The 14282-nt window shown below is 38.7% G+C and overlaps 1 protein-coding gene across 1 annotated transcript in view; it reads right to left on the minus strand.

Moving 5' to 3' along the window:
* Positions 1-14282, minus strand: part of MYOM1 (myomesin 1) — a 163196-nt gene that overhangs the window by 131774 nt on the left and 17140 nt on the right. Inside the window, exons 3-4 of the mRNA XM_011957820.1 lie at positions 4281-4421; positions 3136-3166 (exon numbers count right to left, since the gene is read on the minus strand). Of these exons, the coding sequence (XP_011813210.1) occupies positions 3136-3166; positions 4281-4421 (172 nt within the window). The remainder of the gene's footprint in view (positions 1-3135; positions 3167-4280; positions 4422-14282) is intronic.

The raw sequence follows: 14282 nt of genomic DNA on the forward strand, positions 1-14282 counted from the left end.
TCCCAAGTAGCTGGGATTACAGGCTTCTGCTACCATGCCCAGCTAATATTTTGTAATTTTAGTAGAGGCAGGGTTTCACCATGTTGGCCAGGCTGGTCTCGAACTCCTGACCTCAGGTGATCCACCAGCCTTGGCCTCCCAAAGTGCTAGGATTACAGTCGTAAGCCACCATGCCCGGCCAAGATAAATTATTATTTCTGTTTTAGATATATGGTAACGAGGTTCAGAGAAGTTAGATAACCTGCCCAAGGTCGTCTCACAGATTGTCTTAGTGTGTTTAAACATGATTTTGTTTACAATAAAAGATTATGGTTCCTTTCCAGAAAAGCCATATTGTCCAATGAGATCTAGTTTGTTTGCCTGTGACCCTGATACATGAGTAGGAGCCTGATCTGGATTCTGTCATTTTGCTGATGTAATGCATTGCCTGGAGTTGTTGCAGTATGAATAAGTTCTGAATTTACATGAGGTTCCTTATGCCTACTGGGTTTCTTTCTAAGATAATATATGTTGTGTGTGCATATACTATGTGTACACCTATAGTATATACTAAGAAATTATCAAACTTGCGATGGAAGTGGTGACATTTATAAATGTGACTCGTTATTATTCATAATTGATGACAATAGTAAAGGAGTGGTAACATCTCAAGTTCAATGCCTACTGTGGCAGTTCATGATAGAATCTGTGCTGTGATTTATTCACATTGTTTAAAAATATTTGAATTATTTTAACGTATTTCAATGCCTTTTGTTGTAAAGCCCCTCAAATGTTTTAGTGAAAGAGTATATTGATTATATCAAAGATTCTCTTGAAATTGAGTCTCCTTAGACCTCTTACGTCAGAATTACACATTCCAAGAATGATTGCTTCAGGATGTAAGCAAATGCTGCCATTGTGTTAGCAAGTTCCTAGCATCTAAATCTGTGTTGCTTGCTGAGGAATAAGATTCCACATTTGCCAAGTTTGGAGTTTCTCATGGACTATTCCTAAAACATTTGGCAGACGAGATGAGTCCATGTTGTTTCTGGCTAAATGTAGTGAGTAAATTTTAAGTTTTTTCCTCTCTCTCTGTAAATATGAGTAAGATAATCCCTACTACGGATGTCAGTAATATGTCCATTATTATTTGGGGGGCAGGAGGAAGATGAAAGATGTTTGCCTTAGTGTCCTCACATAATGACCTCTCATTCTTTTTTGAACACGATAGGAAGTGAATGAATTACTAACTGAATACAAAACAAACCATGGAGAATTTGCTTGGAATTCTCTATAGAAGTCAACGTACAATAGAGAGATGTGAAACGAGCTTTGTGATGTTTCAATTCATGTAATGATGGATCATATTCAATGCTAGTCTTGCCCCAGGCTCCAAGTAAGAAAACTTTATGTTTAAGTTCTCATTACTACTGATATTGGATAGGTTGACACAGCTCTAGAGGGCCAAATGAAGTGATAGTCTTCTTGCCTTTTCCGTTTACAAAGAAGCGAAACTTCGAAAAAAAAAAACCTGTAATTATTTTACACGAGAACTCAACTACACTTAAAAAGTATGTTAGACCCAGGGCAGTAGGGATATTCTCCTTTAAGTAAAAGTCGAGAGTTATCAGTGATAACCCTTCTATAATCTGGACACAAAAGTAAAACTGTGAGGCTAACATGTTGACAAAAGTATACTACTACAAAGTAAAACTAAATTTAAAATCTCCCAGTACTCTGCGAATCTGTGACAGTCTCAATTCAAAAATCTCTTGCTGACAGAAAGTTTACTCAATTTATTAGAATATAAGTGGAATTTTCAGGTGCCATGCAGAGGAAATGGTGTTTTCCAGAAGGACACTGTGAGTGCAGAGGGCACGTCCACTGCATTGACCAGGCCTACGTAGGACTTTCAATTCTTTCCCTCCCAGGCATGCAGCTTTCAGCAAGTCACTCTGCCATGACTTCCTTGTCTAAAACGTTGATATATTAATATCTCTGCAGGGTTGTATGGACAATTTAGCAAGATGGTTTATATAAAGCACCTTGCATGAGTCCCAGCAAATAATAACAGACACTCAACAAATGTTCATTTATTTTCCATCCTCTTCTCAGATTGTTAATACTGCCAAAACCGCTGTGAAATGTTATTTTCGACACAGTAATAGAGTATAGGTGATGACACCATATAAGATATAATGGAGAACTAGAAATAAAGCCTAGAAAATCAATTTTTATTCACATCTTTTTTTTTTTTTTTTTTTTTTTTTGAGAGGAGTCTCACTCTGTTTCCTAGGCTGGAGTGCAGTGGCGCGATCTGGGCTCACTGCAACCTCCACCTCCCAGGTTCAAGTGATTCTCCTGCCTCAGCCTCCCGAGTAGCTGGGATTACAGGTGCCCGCCACCACGCCTGGCTAATTTTTTTGTATTTTTAGTAGAGACAGGGTTTCACCGTGTTAGCCAGGATGGTCTCAATCTCCTGACCTTGTGATCCGCCCACCTTGGCCTCCCAAAGTGCTGGGATTACAGGCGAGAGCCACCGCGCCCGGCCTCACATCTTCTTTTATCATTTTATTTGGTAAATGATCACTTCCTGAGACTGGCCCGGAAGAGACAAATAGTTTGGTGTGGACAGAGCAGGGAGAAGATGTTAGGAGTAAGAAGCTTCATTTCGTGCCCTGCCAGATGGAGTCATGTCACGTAGGCTAGTGTTAAGCTGATGTGGTTTTAAAATGATGTTTTGAAACAGAGTGGGAAAAATACCGGAGACAAAAGACTTTACCCCTCTAGCCTACCATCGCGTATAAGGAATGCGAGTTACATTAAGCTACTGTGAAGAGGACAAATGGCTGGACATGCATACTTAGCAGCCAAAGCGTGTTTGTCTGGAAAGTTCACTTAAAAAAATCAGAGAGAGCAAAGATATCAGCTAAAAAGCTAAAAATAGAATGTTATTTATCCCTTTACCTTCCTAATTGGGTTCAGAGCAATTATGACATTAGCTTCTGACACAAGTCAGAAAGGAACTGTCAGAGGGCAATGGAAAGAAAAACACAGGCAACAGATGTAGGTCACCATCAATCACAACCAAATTATTTCCTGACTTCCAAGAGGATCTACTTTTCCATGACATTTGCTCTTAGAGGATGGCCTCACTTTGAGCGTCACCTGAGCTATGGGAATAACTCTGTGTTCAAAGAGAAGTAAACAGGAGATGAGCCAGAAAGTTCCTGTTGAGCTTTAATCTTGGTGTCCAGGACAAGTCTCCTTTCAAGATTCCTTTGAATATTATTAATGCTCAAAAATAATGTTAGGTAATAAAGATATAAAATTGGCATCACACAGACTTGTGATTTAGTGATTATTTTGTTTGAAGTTTTCCTCAAAGTAAATAGCAATCTATTTCCCATAGAACAAGGCATTTAAATTATGATGAGATTTTTTTCCCCCAGTGAATAATAATTAAAACCACATTGATAACCAAAATATTTTTCAGCTATTTAAACGTGTCATCTTGGGTTTTTTTTTAAAGTTCACCCAGGCCAGGTGTGGTGGCTCGTGCCTATAATTCAAGCACTTTGGGAGGCCAAGCAGGGAAGATCACTTGAGCCCAGGAGTTCAAGACCAACCTGGGTGATATAGTGAGACCCCATCTCCACAAATAATTTTTTTAAAAAAATTAGCTGGGCGTGGTGGCTTGTGCCTGTGGTCCCAGCTACTGGGGAAGTTGAAGTAGGAGGATTGCCTGAGTCTGGGAGGTTGAGGCTGCAGTGAGCTGTGTTTGTGCCACTGTACGCCAGCCTGGGTAGCAGAGTGAGATCCTATCTCAGATACACACACACACACACACACACACACACACACAGAGTAATAAAAATTCACCTAGCATTTTATAGTTTTGAAGCTTTCTTTTTACTCTGGCTATCCTATCCAATCACTAGCATCCCAGGATCCACTTTCCATTCCAGCTAGTTTTATAAGCAGCATTAAGTTCTGATCATTTTTGTTTGTCATGTAGCCATCCTACGTGATGGCAAAATTTCTGAAAAGGAAATCCCTTTTAACATAATTAACACGTCTCTCTCAGTGCATGGTTCTTAGCTTCCTCAGATCTTAATCAGTATATAGTAAGTGCTTAATAAAAGGTTAGCTGCTTTTACTATAATCTGACAAGTGCTCAATAAATGTTAGCTGCTATTTCTATAATCGGTCCACAGCAATTATGACTATAATCTGCTATTCCTATAGCACTTACTATATACTTCTTAATAATTAAAGCCAGGAAGAAAAAGCACACTCACCGTCCCGAGAAAATGGGTACCATGTAGTCACTGGGCAAATTTTCTTTCTCTTCTCCAGACAGAAGGCTGTGCTTGGCTCTCTTTGGTTTAGGGCTCAACTTGGATGAATAATCATCTAACAGTAGACTGGAATCTGTAAGTCTGAAATAAACCACCTAACATCAGACAATAATAACAAAAAAAAAAAAAAGGCATTTACAACATTCAAAATACTGATACAGGAAGTTTTAACTTGGGAGAAATTTTACCAAATCCTAGATCTCTAATGTTACAATTATCTTTTATCTTTAGAATCAAAGTAGAATCTTTAGAAAGATTTCAAATAACAGACTCTATAGAGACAGAAAAGAAAAATAGTGATAATAATTTTATGGCTCCAGTAATTTCATGGCTTTTTCCCCCACTTAAAGTTTCAACGGAAAACAGTGATGCTTTTACGATAGTTCTAAATGCCCTTTTGTGTTAATATCATGTTGGAAATTTAGGCAGACTGTATAAATGGTTTTGATACATGGTGCATCCAAATTCTTTTGGGAGCTTATTTAAAATGCACATTTTTCTAGATAGAGCCATTCTGATGTAGAGTCCTTGGTTTACACTGAGGCCTTTACGTATTATAGGTGACTCCTGCCTCTGAAGGGATGTGGCGCTTATTAAATAATAGAGTTCATATATTTTATGTGAACACATGATGCCAATTGACTCAGTGATTCACAAGGGTGTGATAAAGAAGCCTTTGGTCGGTTCTGTCTTCCTACGCATACTGGTGCAAATGTGCACTCGGAGGCAGTTAGTGTTCTAATAAACCAAAAAAATGACTAGGGAAGTGGAAAACATGAGAGCAGAGATAGCAGAGAAAAGGGATTGATGAAATGAAAATAGTGTTAATTCGTATAGTTCTTGAATGAAATGAAATGCATTCTCATACAAACATATACAATTTGGCATAAACTTCAGGAGTTCATGGACTCCCTGAAGTCAGTCCGTGAACTCGGGGCTAAAAGTCCCTGATCTACACAGTAAGGAAAGATGGTAACAATAGGGGTCTGTATAGGAATCTTCTGTACTATCCTCGTAATCATTTTGTAAATTTGAAACTATTCTTAAAAAAGAAAGTTAATATTTTTTTAGAAGCCCCCGGTCTAGAGAATCTCTAAAGACAAGGTGAAGAGGAGTATTATGTCATGGGAAAAGCCAAGCTGCCCAGTTGAAATAGAAAAACCTTCCAAACCTTGACCATTTCCTAATCTTCGAAAATCATTTGAAAAAGCAAAAGGGATTACCTAATCCAAAGCAGCAGAGAGGTCAAGCATATACATGGTACAAAATAGATATATGACAATGCGAGAAAACAAGTAGCACAGGGCTTTGACACGCAGGGCAGGCAGCGGCACCTCGAATCCTCCCAGGAGGTCTCATGGAAATGGCCTAACTCTTCCTTCCCCACTATCTACCCCCTCCCCCAGAGGTGAATATCTATCTCTTTTTCTACGATCAGCATTAAAACTAAAGGTTAGAACTTTGAATTCAAGCTTGTGGATTGATTACCAACTGGAAGCCAGGGTGACATTTGTTCCTGGCCGGCTGTCCTGGGCAGCAGCAAAACGACTGCATTCTATACCCCGGCAGGTCACGAAGTACAGGCTGTGCTTATACAGGTCTAAGTTTAAAGTGGTATTTTCCCTCACCTCTTTATTCCATTACCATCCAAAATAAAATAATTATGGGGCTTAAGAGTTTCATTTTTCCCCCATTTCGAATAGTTGGATTCTAATTTCTCTCCTGTTTTTCTGTTTTTGCTTTTCTCTCTTTACTCCCATTCTAGTGGCTACAGTCAGATTCTCATGAGCTCATTATTTTTTGACATTTATTTACATCAAAATAGCTATGATTTCTTATTCTTTTCATTGCATTGCTCCTTTTTCTGTCATTTATCCTTTAAGACAAATTCTTAAAATAATGCATTTACTACATAGAATGTGCCATAATATGAGTATTCCATTCTCACAAGTAAATCACAGGAGCTGTTTTTTTTTTCTTGTATGTCCTTCCAATGTAGGAGCTGACTTTTTAATAGTTGAACTTTATGCTAAAGACTCATGGCCGTTTCATCAGCTTCCACTTCATATTTCATTTGGAACAGAAGAATTTTTAAAAAGCATTATGATGCTATGTGTTATATAGTACTGCTTAGAAAACGCAAGATCTCCACTTTTATTATGCTAATATTTCTTCAAGACTTTGATTTCTAATAAAGAGTATATGAAGAACTAGATGTTAAAATACAATGTGAACTGATGATTTAGTAATGCTAAGACATTTATTTATTGAGGCTAGCAAACAAAACTAAATCAGAGAGACACAAACTTTAAAGAAAGTGACTGTTATAATAAGCATAATTATCTTAAGAAAAACATCCATAGTCTATTTTGTCATGATCCATGACCTCTGAAGTCCAACATCTTACTCTATCAAATTTTAAAGTTGAAAAATGTTTCTAGAGGAGTTACATATAATATGTAGATTTTAAATTTCTTTGATCTTAAATCAAAGAGCTAAATAAGCGCTTGCTAACCCCTTGGGCTTTTACGTATTTAAATTTTGAAAATAAGCCAACAACTTACTTCTGAGTAGTTACCAAACTTAATACATATGGATTGGTGTCCGTCTTTACCTATTAAAACTAGATGTAGTGTTTTTTAATGTGCTTAGCTTAAATCTTGAAGCTTTCTGAATTTTGATGAAAGCAATCAAATTAAGCAAAAGGCAAGGGTTCATTGTGTGTGTGCACAGGTATCTACGAGCCTGTAACTACATCTATATCTAGGTACATCTTTTTGTACTCCCCACTAATTATGCTAGTCCTTGTTAATATGTCTACAGTTAACAGATTGTAAATACATATCCTGGTGTATAGGACATCATCACATACATCTACGACTGGCAGCACCACAGGGAAGAGACGTAGCCAAGGTACAACATGCACTTTCTGGAAATATTCCAGGAACTCAGAAGTAGACTTACACCTGCATCTAATTCAAATACTGAAGAGAAAATATTATAACCCCCTGCTTGTTCAACTTCATAACAGGAAAAGCGAGAACAAAACCATTTATAGAATTTGAGAGCTGAAAGTGGACTCGGGGATATTTGTACCAGGCTCTTGATTTGACAGATGTGGAAAGCAAAGCCTGGAGAGCGCTTGTAACTCACCCATGCTCACACAGTGAGTCGGTGGTGAACTGGGACTGGCACTCATCTCTTCTTGATTTTCAGGTTAGTGTTCTTTTCACTATACCAGTCATCTCCAACGTTTTTTTTTGAGACGGAGTCTCACTCTGTCGCCCAGGCTGGAGTGCAATGGCGCGATCTCGGCTCACTGCAACCTCTGCCTCCCGAGTTTAAACAATTCTCCTGCCTCAGCCTCCTGAATAGCTGGGGTTACAGGCGCACATCACCACGCCCGGCTAATTTTTGTACTTTTTAGTAGAGACAGAGTTTTGCCATGTTGGCCAGGCTGGTCTCAAACTCCTGATCTCAGGTGATCTGCCTCCCTCGGCCTCCCAAAATGCTGGGATCTCCAACTTTTATGATCGAGTACACTTAATTTAAAAAATTGGGGGCATACTACCTACATATGTTTATTTATAAGTTCTATCCATATACCACTGTATAAATAGTCTCATTTTATGAAACATTCAATCAATAGAAAAAAGCTAAAGACCACATTTGATTTTTTTTTTTTTTAAAAGAAATGTTACAGCAGGGTGCAGTGGCTCACGCCTGTAATCCCAGCACTTTGGGAGGCTGAGGCAGGCAGATCACGAGGTCAGGAGATCGAAACCATCCTGACTAACACTGTGAAACTCCGTCTCCACTAAAAAATACAAAAAAAAAAAAAAATTAGCCGGGCATGGTGGCGGGCACCTGTAGTCCCAGCTACTCGGGAGGCTGAGGCAGGAGAATGGCATGAACCCAGGAGGCAGAATTTGCAGTGAGCCAAGATCACACCACCGCACTCCAGCCTGGGCAACAGAGCGAGACTCCGTCTCAAAAAAAAAAAAAAAAAAGAAGTGTTACTATTTCGTTCTATACCCCAGTGGCTTGCCTTTGTGGACTCCCCCGTTTGGAGACCATAAAACCATGTCATACTGTCCATGATGACTTTGATGTTGATTCGTTGTTCCTGAATTTATTCACCTAAATTGAAGTTACAAAATCATCAGTTACAGCTAAAAATAAAGCACAAAAAAAGTCATTAAACTGAACATAAAATAAAATGCTGGCCCCTTAAAGTTATGTTTATAATCACCATATAATTTGGTGAAATTGTTCCAGGTTTACTAGGATGAATAAATGTATTCATGATAATGGGAAGTGTAGATGTGCGTAATGGCTATGTTACTTTCTGAAAACATTCTGACAGCCTATCAGCACGTTTCAGAGAAAGGATGAACTGTGGGCACTGTCTCCGCTGACTGTGCTCCCAAAGCCAGCATCACCCATCCTTATGTGCTCAGGGTTAGGCTGCATTATTGGTTTCTCTGTCTTTCCCACTGCCTGTGACTACCTGAGAAGAGGGTGGTCTCAGTGATCTTTATATCCTCAGCACTGTGCCCAGTGCCTGACACAACTCAATACATGTTTATTGAATAAAGTGAAATAAAGATTTATGACCAGGCACAGTGGCTCACACCTGTAATCCTAGCACTTTGGGAGGCCGAGGCGGTGGATCACGAGGTCAGGAGTTCAAGACCAGCCTGGCCAAGATGGTGAAACCCCATCTCTACTAAATATACAAAACTTAGCTGGGCATGGTCGCGGGAACCTAGAATCCCAGCTACTCAGGAGGCTGAGGCAGAGAATTGCTTGAACCCAGGACAGGGAGGTTGCAGTGAACTGAGATGGTGCCACTCCCCTCCAGCCTGGGTGACAGAGGGAGACAGCGTCACAAAAAACAGAAAAAGAAAAAAAAAAAAGATTTATTCTCCTGTAACAAACCCTAGCGCAAAGATTCTCAACCCTGGTTTCACATCAGAATCAGATGAGGAATGATTAAAAATGGCTGATGCAGAGGTGGGACTTCCAGTATGGTGGAAGGAGTAGTTCCTCAGCTCCTCTCTCCAAAGCAGTGATGATACAGAACACATTGTCAAAAATAACCAATCAGGGCTCTGAAAATCAATCAAAGGCATATACTACAATGAGAAGTGGCTATTCATAGAACAAACAAACAAACAACTGAATTTCACGTATGAGCAGCGGGAGTCTGTGTGTCATTCCTGACTAGGCTTCTCCCATCCCTTACTCCCAGCTTAGTCCACAAGGTAGTTCAACCAAGATGAGAAAAGGCATGAAAAGGAGCAGCCAGGGAAGAATGACTTGATTTGGGCACAATGTGATAAAAACCCCACATCCAGCAGCGTTGTCAATAACAGTAGCAATCTAGGTGGCAAACAAACAAGGGAAGACCAGCAGCTCAGCTAGCCTGAGGTTACAATCAGGCTTGGGGCAAGCAGCAGATTGGTAGATCAGCCAGAAATTTACCAGGAAAATCTGGAAAATAAAGTAGTCATAGGGGCCTTCATAAGCTCTCCGTACAAACACATGTAGGAAAAATTGGAGAGGCCCAAGTTTTCCACACATCACTGGCTGACTGTAAACCTGTGCACATGTGCAGAGGACAGGCAAGAGAGCCTGGAATTAAGCAAAACCAGACTTACTTAAAAGTTACCTGCACACAGGCTGGGCACGGTGACTCACGCCTGTAATCCCAGCACTTTGGGAGGCCGAGGTGGGCGGATCACGAGGTCAAGAGATCAAGACCATCCTGGCCAACACGGGGAAACCCCGTTTCTACTGAAAATACAAAAATTAGCTGGTCATGGTGGCACATGCCTGTAGGCCCAGCTACTTAGGAGGCTGAGGCAGGAGAATCGCTTGAACCCTGGAGGCAGAGGTTGCAGTGAGCCAAGATCGCACCAGTGCACTCCAGCCTGGGTGACTCCGTCTCAAAAAACAAACAAACAAATAAATAAATAATTACCAGCACACTTTAACTGTGCTCCCCAACACACACACAGATCTACTGCCAGAGGGTGGAAGATTTACTGTCTTGAGCTGTTTGGGCACAATGTCTGACCACTCATTGGCCATTAATCTATGCAAACACAGTGTGATTCTTAGGAATTCAGGCTTAAAAAAGAGAACAAGAATTTAAAAAACAAAACAAAGCTGAGCAGAGACACCTACAGCCACACAGTAGTTAAAGAGATTCTACAAGTATGTCCAGCCAAATTATTAAACAAAACTGAGATCACGCCACTGCCCTCCAGCCTGGGCAACAGAGTGAGACTCCAGTTCAAAACAAAAACAAAAACAAAAACAAAAAAACCCAAAAACAAAAAGACCAAACCAAAATACAGCAACAACACAACTCTGACGAAAATTCAGAATTCAGAATTGTAACAATATATTTTCTGACATGTCCCATTTTTAACAACAATAAAAGTTATGAGACATGCCAAGAAATAGGAAAATGTAACTCACAACAATGAGAAAATAGTAGTAAACAAAAATTGTCTCTGGGTTGTCCTTGATGTTGGGTTTAGCAGACAAAGACTTCAAAGCAGCAATTATAAATATGTTCAAAAACTGAAGGAAACCATGTTTAAAGCGCGGTGGCTCAAGCCTGTAATCCCAGCACTTTGGGAGGCCGAGACGGGCGGATCACGAGGTCAGGAGATCGAGACCATCCTGGCTAACACTGTGAAACCCCGTCTCTACTAAAAAAAAAAGTACAAAAAACTAGCCGGGCGAGGTGGCGGGCGCCTGTAGTCCCAGTTACTCGGGAGGCTGAGGCAGGAGAATGGCGTAAACCCAGGAGGCGGAGCTTGCAGTGAGCTGAGATCTGGCCACTGCACTCCAGCCTGGACCGCAGAGTGAGACTCCGTCTCAAAAAAAAAAAAAAAAAAGAGTTAAAGGAATGTATTACAACAAGGACTCAACAAATAGAGAATGTTGACAAAGAAATATAAATTATAAAATAAAATCAAAGGACACTCTGGAGCTAAAAAATACAACAACAAATGAAAATTTTTTAGACGGACACAACAGCAGATATTAGATAAGAGAAGAAATAATCAATAAAGTTGAAAATAGAAATTACCCAGTCTAAAGCACAGAGAGATAAAAGAATAAAGAAAAATTAAAAGAGCCTCAGAAACCTGTGAGATGATATCAAACATACTAACATATGAGTAACGACAATGCCAGAAAGAGAAGAGAGAGAGAAAGGGAAGGAAAATATATTTGAAGAAATAATAGACTAAAGCTTCCAAAATTTGATGAAAATACTAATCTATGGATCCAAGACGCTCAAAAAACTCAACTAGAATAACACAGAAAGAGACACACAGACCTGGAAATATCAAAGTCAAACTGTTGAAAGTCAAAGCCAGAGAAAAACCTTGAAAGCATCAAGAGTAAAATGATTCTTTACACACAGGGGAACAATAATACTGTGAATGGTAGACTTCTCATCAGGAATATTGGCACTGACATGACATATTTAGGTGCTGAAAAACAATGTCAATCAAGAATTCTACATCTGGCCGGGCGCAGTGGCTCATGCCTGTAATCCTAGCACTTTGGGAGGCCAAGGTGGGTGCATCACTTGAGGTCAGGAGTTTGAGACCAGCCTGTCTAACATTGTGCAACCCTGTCTCTACTAAAAATACAAAAATTAGCTGGGCGTGGTGGTGCACTCCTGTAACGCCAGCTACTCAGGAGGTTGAGGCAGGAGAATCACTTGAACCTGGGAGGCAGAGGCTGCAATGAGCCAAGATCATGCCACTGCACTCCAGCCCTGGCAACAGAGTGAGACTCCGACTCAAAAAAAGAAAAAAAGAAAAAGATTAAAGGTAATTTAATTGTAATTTAAACCCACATAAAAAAAATGGAGAACACCAGAAAGTAAATAATTGGGTAAATACAAAAGACAGTGTGTGTACATACACGCATACACTCATGTGTATGCACATATATGTATATAAGTTTATACATGCATATGTATATGAATTTATATGTATATAAGCTTATACGCATATATGTATGTAAATTTTTACACATATATATTCTATTAAATTCTTTTTTTTTAGACAGAGTCTGGGTCTGTCACCCAGGCTGGAGTGCAATGACGTGATCATAACTCCGTAACCTCGACCTCCTGGGCTCAAGCCATCCTCCCACCTCAGCCTCCCGAGTAGTTGGGACTACAGGCACACATCACCATGCCCAGCTAATTTCTGTATTTTTGGTAGAAATGGGATTTCACCATGCTGCCCAGCTGGTCTCAAACTCTTGAGCTCAAGCCTCTGAAAGTGCTGAAATTACACATGTGAGCCACTGCAACTGGTCTTCCCTTAAATTCTTTAAAAGACATAATATTGTAGAAAATAATATTGCATTGCGTTGTTGGGTTTACAGCATTCATAGTTGTAATATACTTGACAATAGTGCAAAGGAGGGAAAAGGAAATGAAGCTATATTAGAGGAAAGTTTCCATGTTTACTGGTATTCAGTGAGTACGTATTATCTGAAGTAGATAGAGATAAGTTAGTATGTGTATTGCAATTCCTAAAGCAATCCCTAGGAAAACAGCTCGAAGAATATAGTCAAGAAACAAAAGAATCAAAACGATACACTAAAAAGTTTCATTTAATACAAAATAAGGCAATAAAGGAGTAATTAAAGAGATATGAGATACACTAAAAAAAGTGGCAGGCATAAATACAGCCATATCAGTAATTTTATTAAATGTAAATGGAATAAAAAACTCCAAGGAACAGGCAGAAGTTGTCAGACTGAATGGAAAAAAAAAGATTCCACTAATTCACTTATATGCTGCTACAGGAGACACACTCTAAAGGCACATTTGTTAAAGTAAAAGGATAAAAAAGATATACCATGCAAATGGTAAGCTATATTAATATAAAACATAATATGCTTTACATCAAGAAATATTATTAGAAACAAAGAGGAATATTTCATAATGATAAAATGGTCAATTCCTCAGAAAAACATAATTGTAAATGTATATACACCTAACAACAGATCCCCAAAATACATAAAGCAAAAATGACAGAATTAAAAGAAATATGAAACCGAAAAACAACAGTTGGAGACTTCAATATTCCACTCGCAATAACTGATAGAATAACTAGATTTAAAACATCATCAGGAACATAGAACACTTGCAAAACACTATCAATCACCTTGATGTGACTGATCTTTCTTGAGTACTTTACCCAAGGACAATAGAATACTTATTGTTTTCAACATTCTCAAAGAAGGTTCTTATGGTAGTTCACAAAACAAATCTAAATCAATTTAAAAGAACTAGAATCATGGAAAATATATCCCCAGATAACAGAAGAATTAAACAAGAATCTACAATAGAAAAAAATTTAGAAAATCCTCAAATATAAGGAAATTAACAACATACTTTTAAATAACCTATTGGTCAAAAATAAATCACAAAGGAAATTAGAAAATACTGCAAACTATATAAAAACAAAAACACAACTTATTAAAATATATGGGATATAGCTAAAGCAGTACTTAGAGGGCCATATATAGCTTTAAGTGTATTAGAAAAGAAGGTCTCAAACTAATAATCTATAAAGCTTCCATCCTAAGAAGCTAGAAAAAGATAAAACTAAACACAAAACAAGCAGAAGGGCAATATAAGAAAGATTAGAGGGGAAATAAAAAGAAAACAGAGAAACAATAAAATTAATGAAACAAAAGTTGGTTCTTTGAAAAGATCATGACAATTAGTAAGGCTTTTGCTAAACTGACTACAAATAATAGAAGACACAAATTATTAAAATCAAGAATGAAAGAAAAGCCATCACTAACAACCTTATAGGAATTAAGAGGCTCACAAAGAAATAATGTAGATGCCTTTATGCCAACAAATTAGACAACTTAGACAAAATA

This window comes from Colobus angolensis, unplaced genomic scaffold, assembly GCF_000951035.1.
Source record: "Colobus angolensis palliatus isolate OR3802 unplaced genomic scaffold, Cang.pa_1.0 Scaffold45, whole genome shotgun sequence".
Taxonomy (NCBI): Eukaryota; Metazoa; Chordata; class Mammalia; order Primates; family Cercopithecidae; genus Colobus; species Colobus angolensis.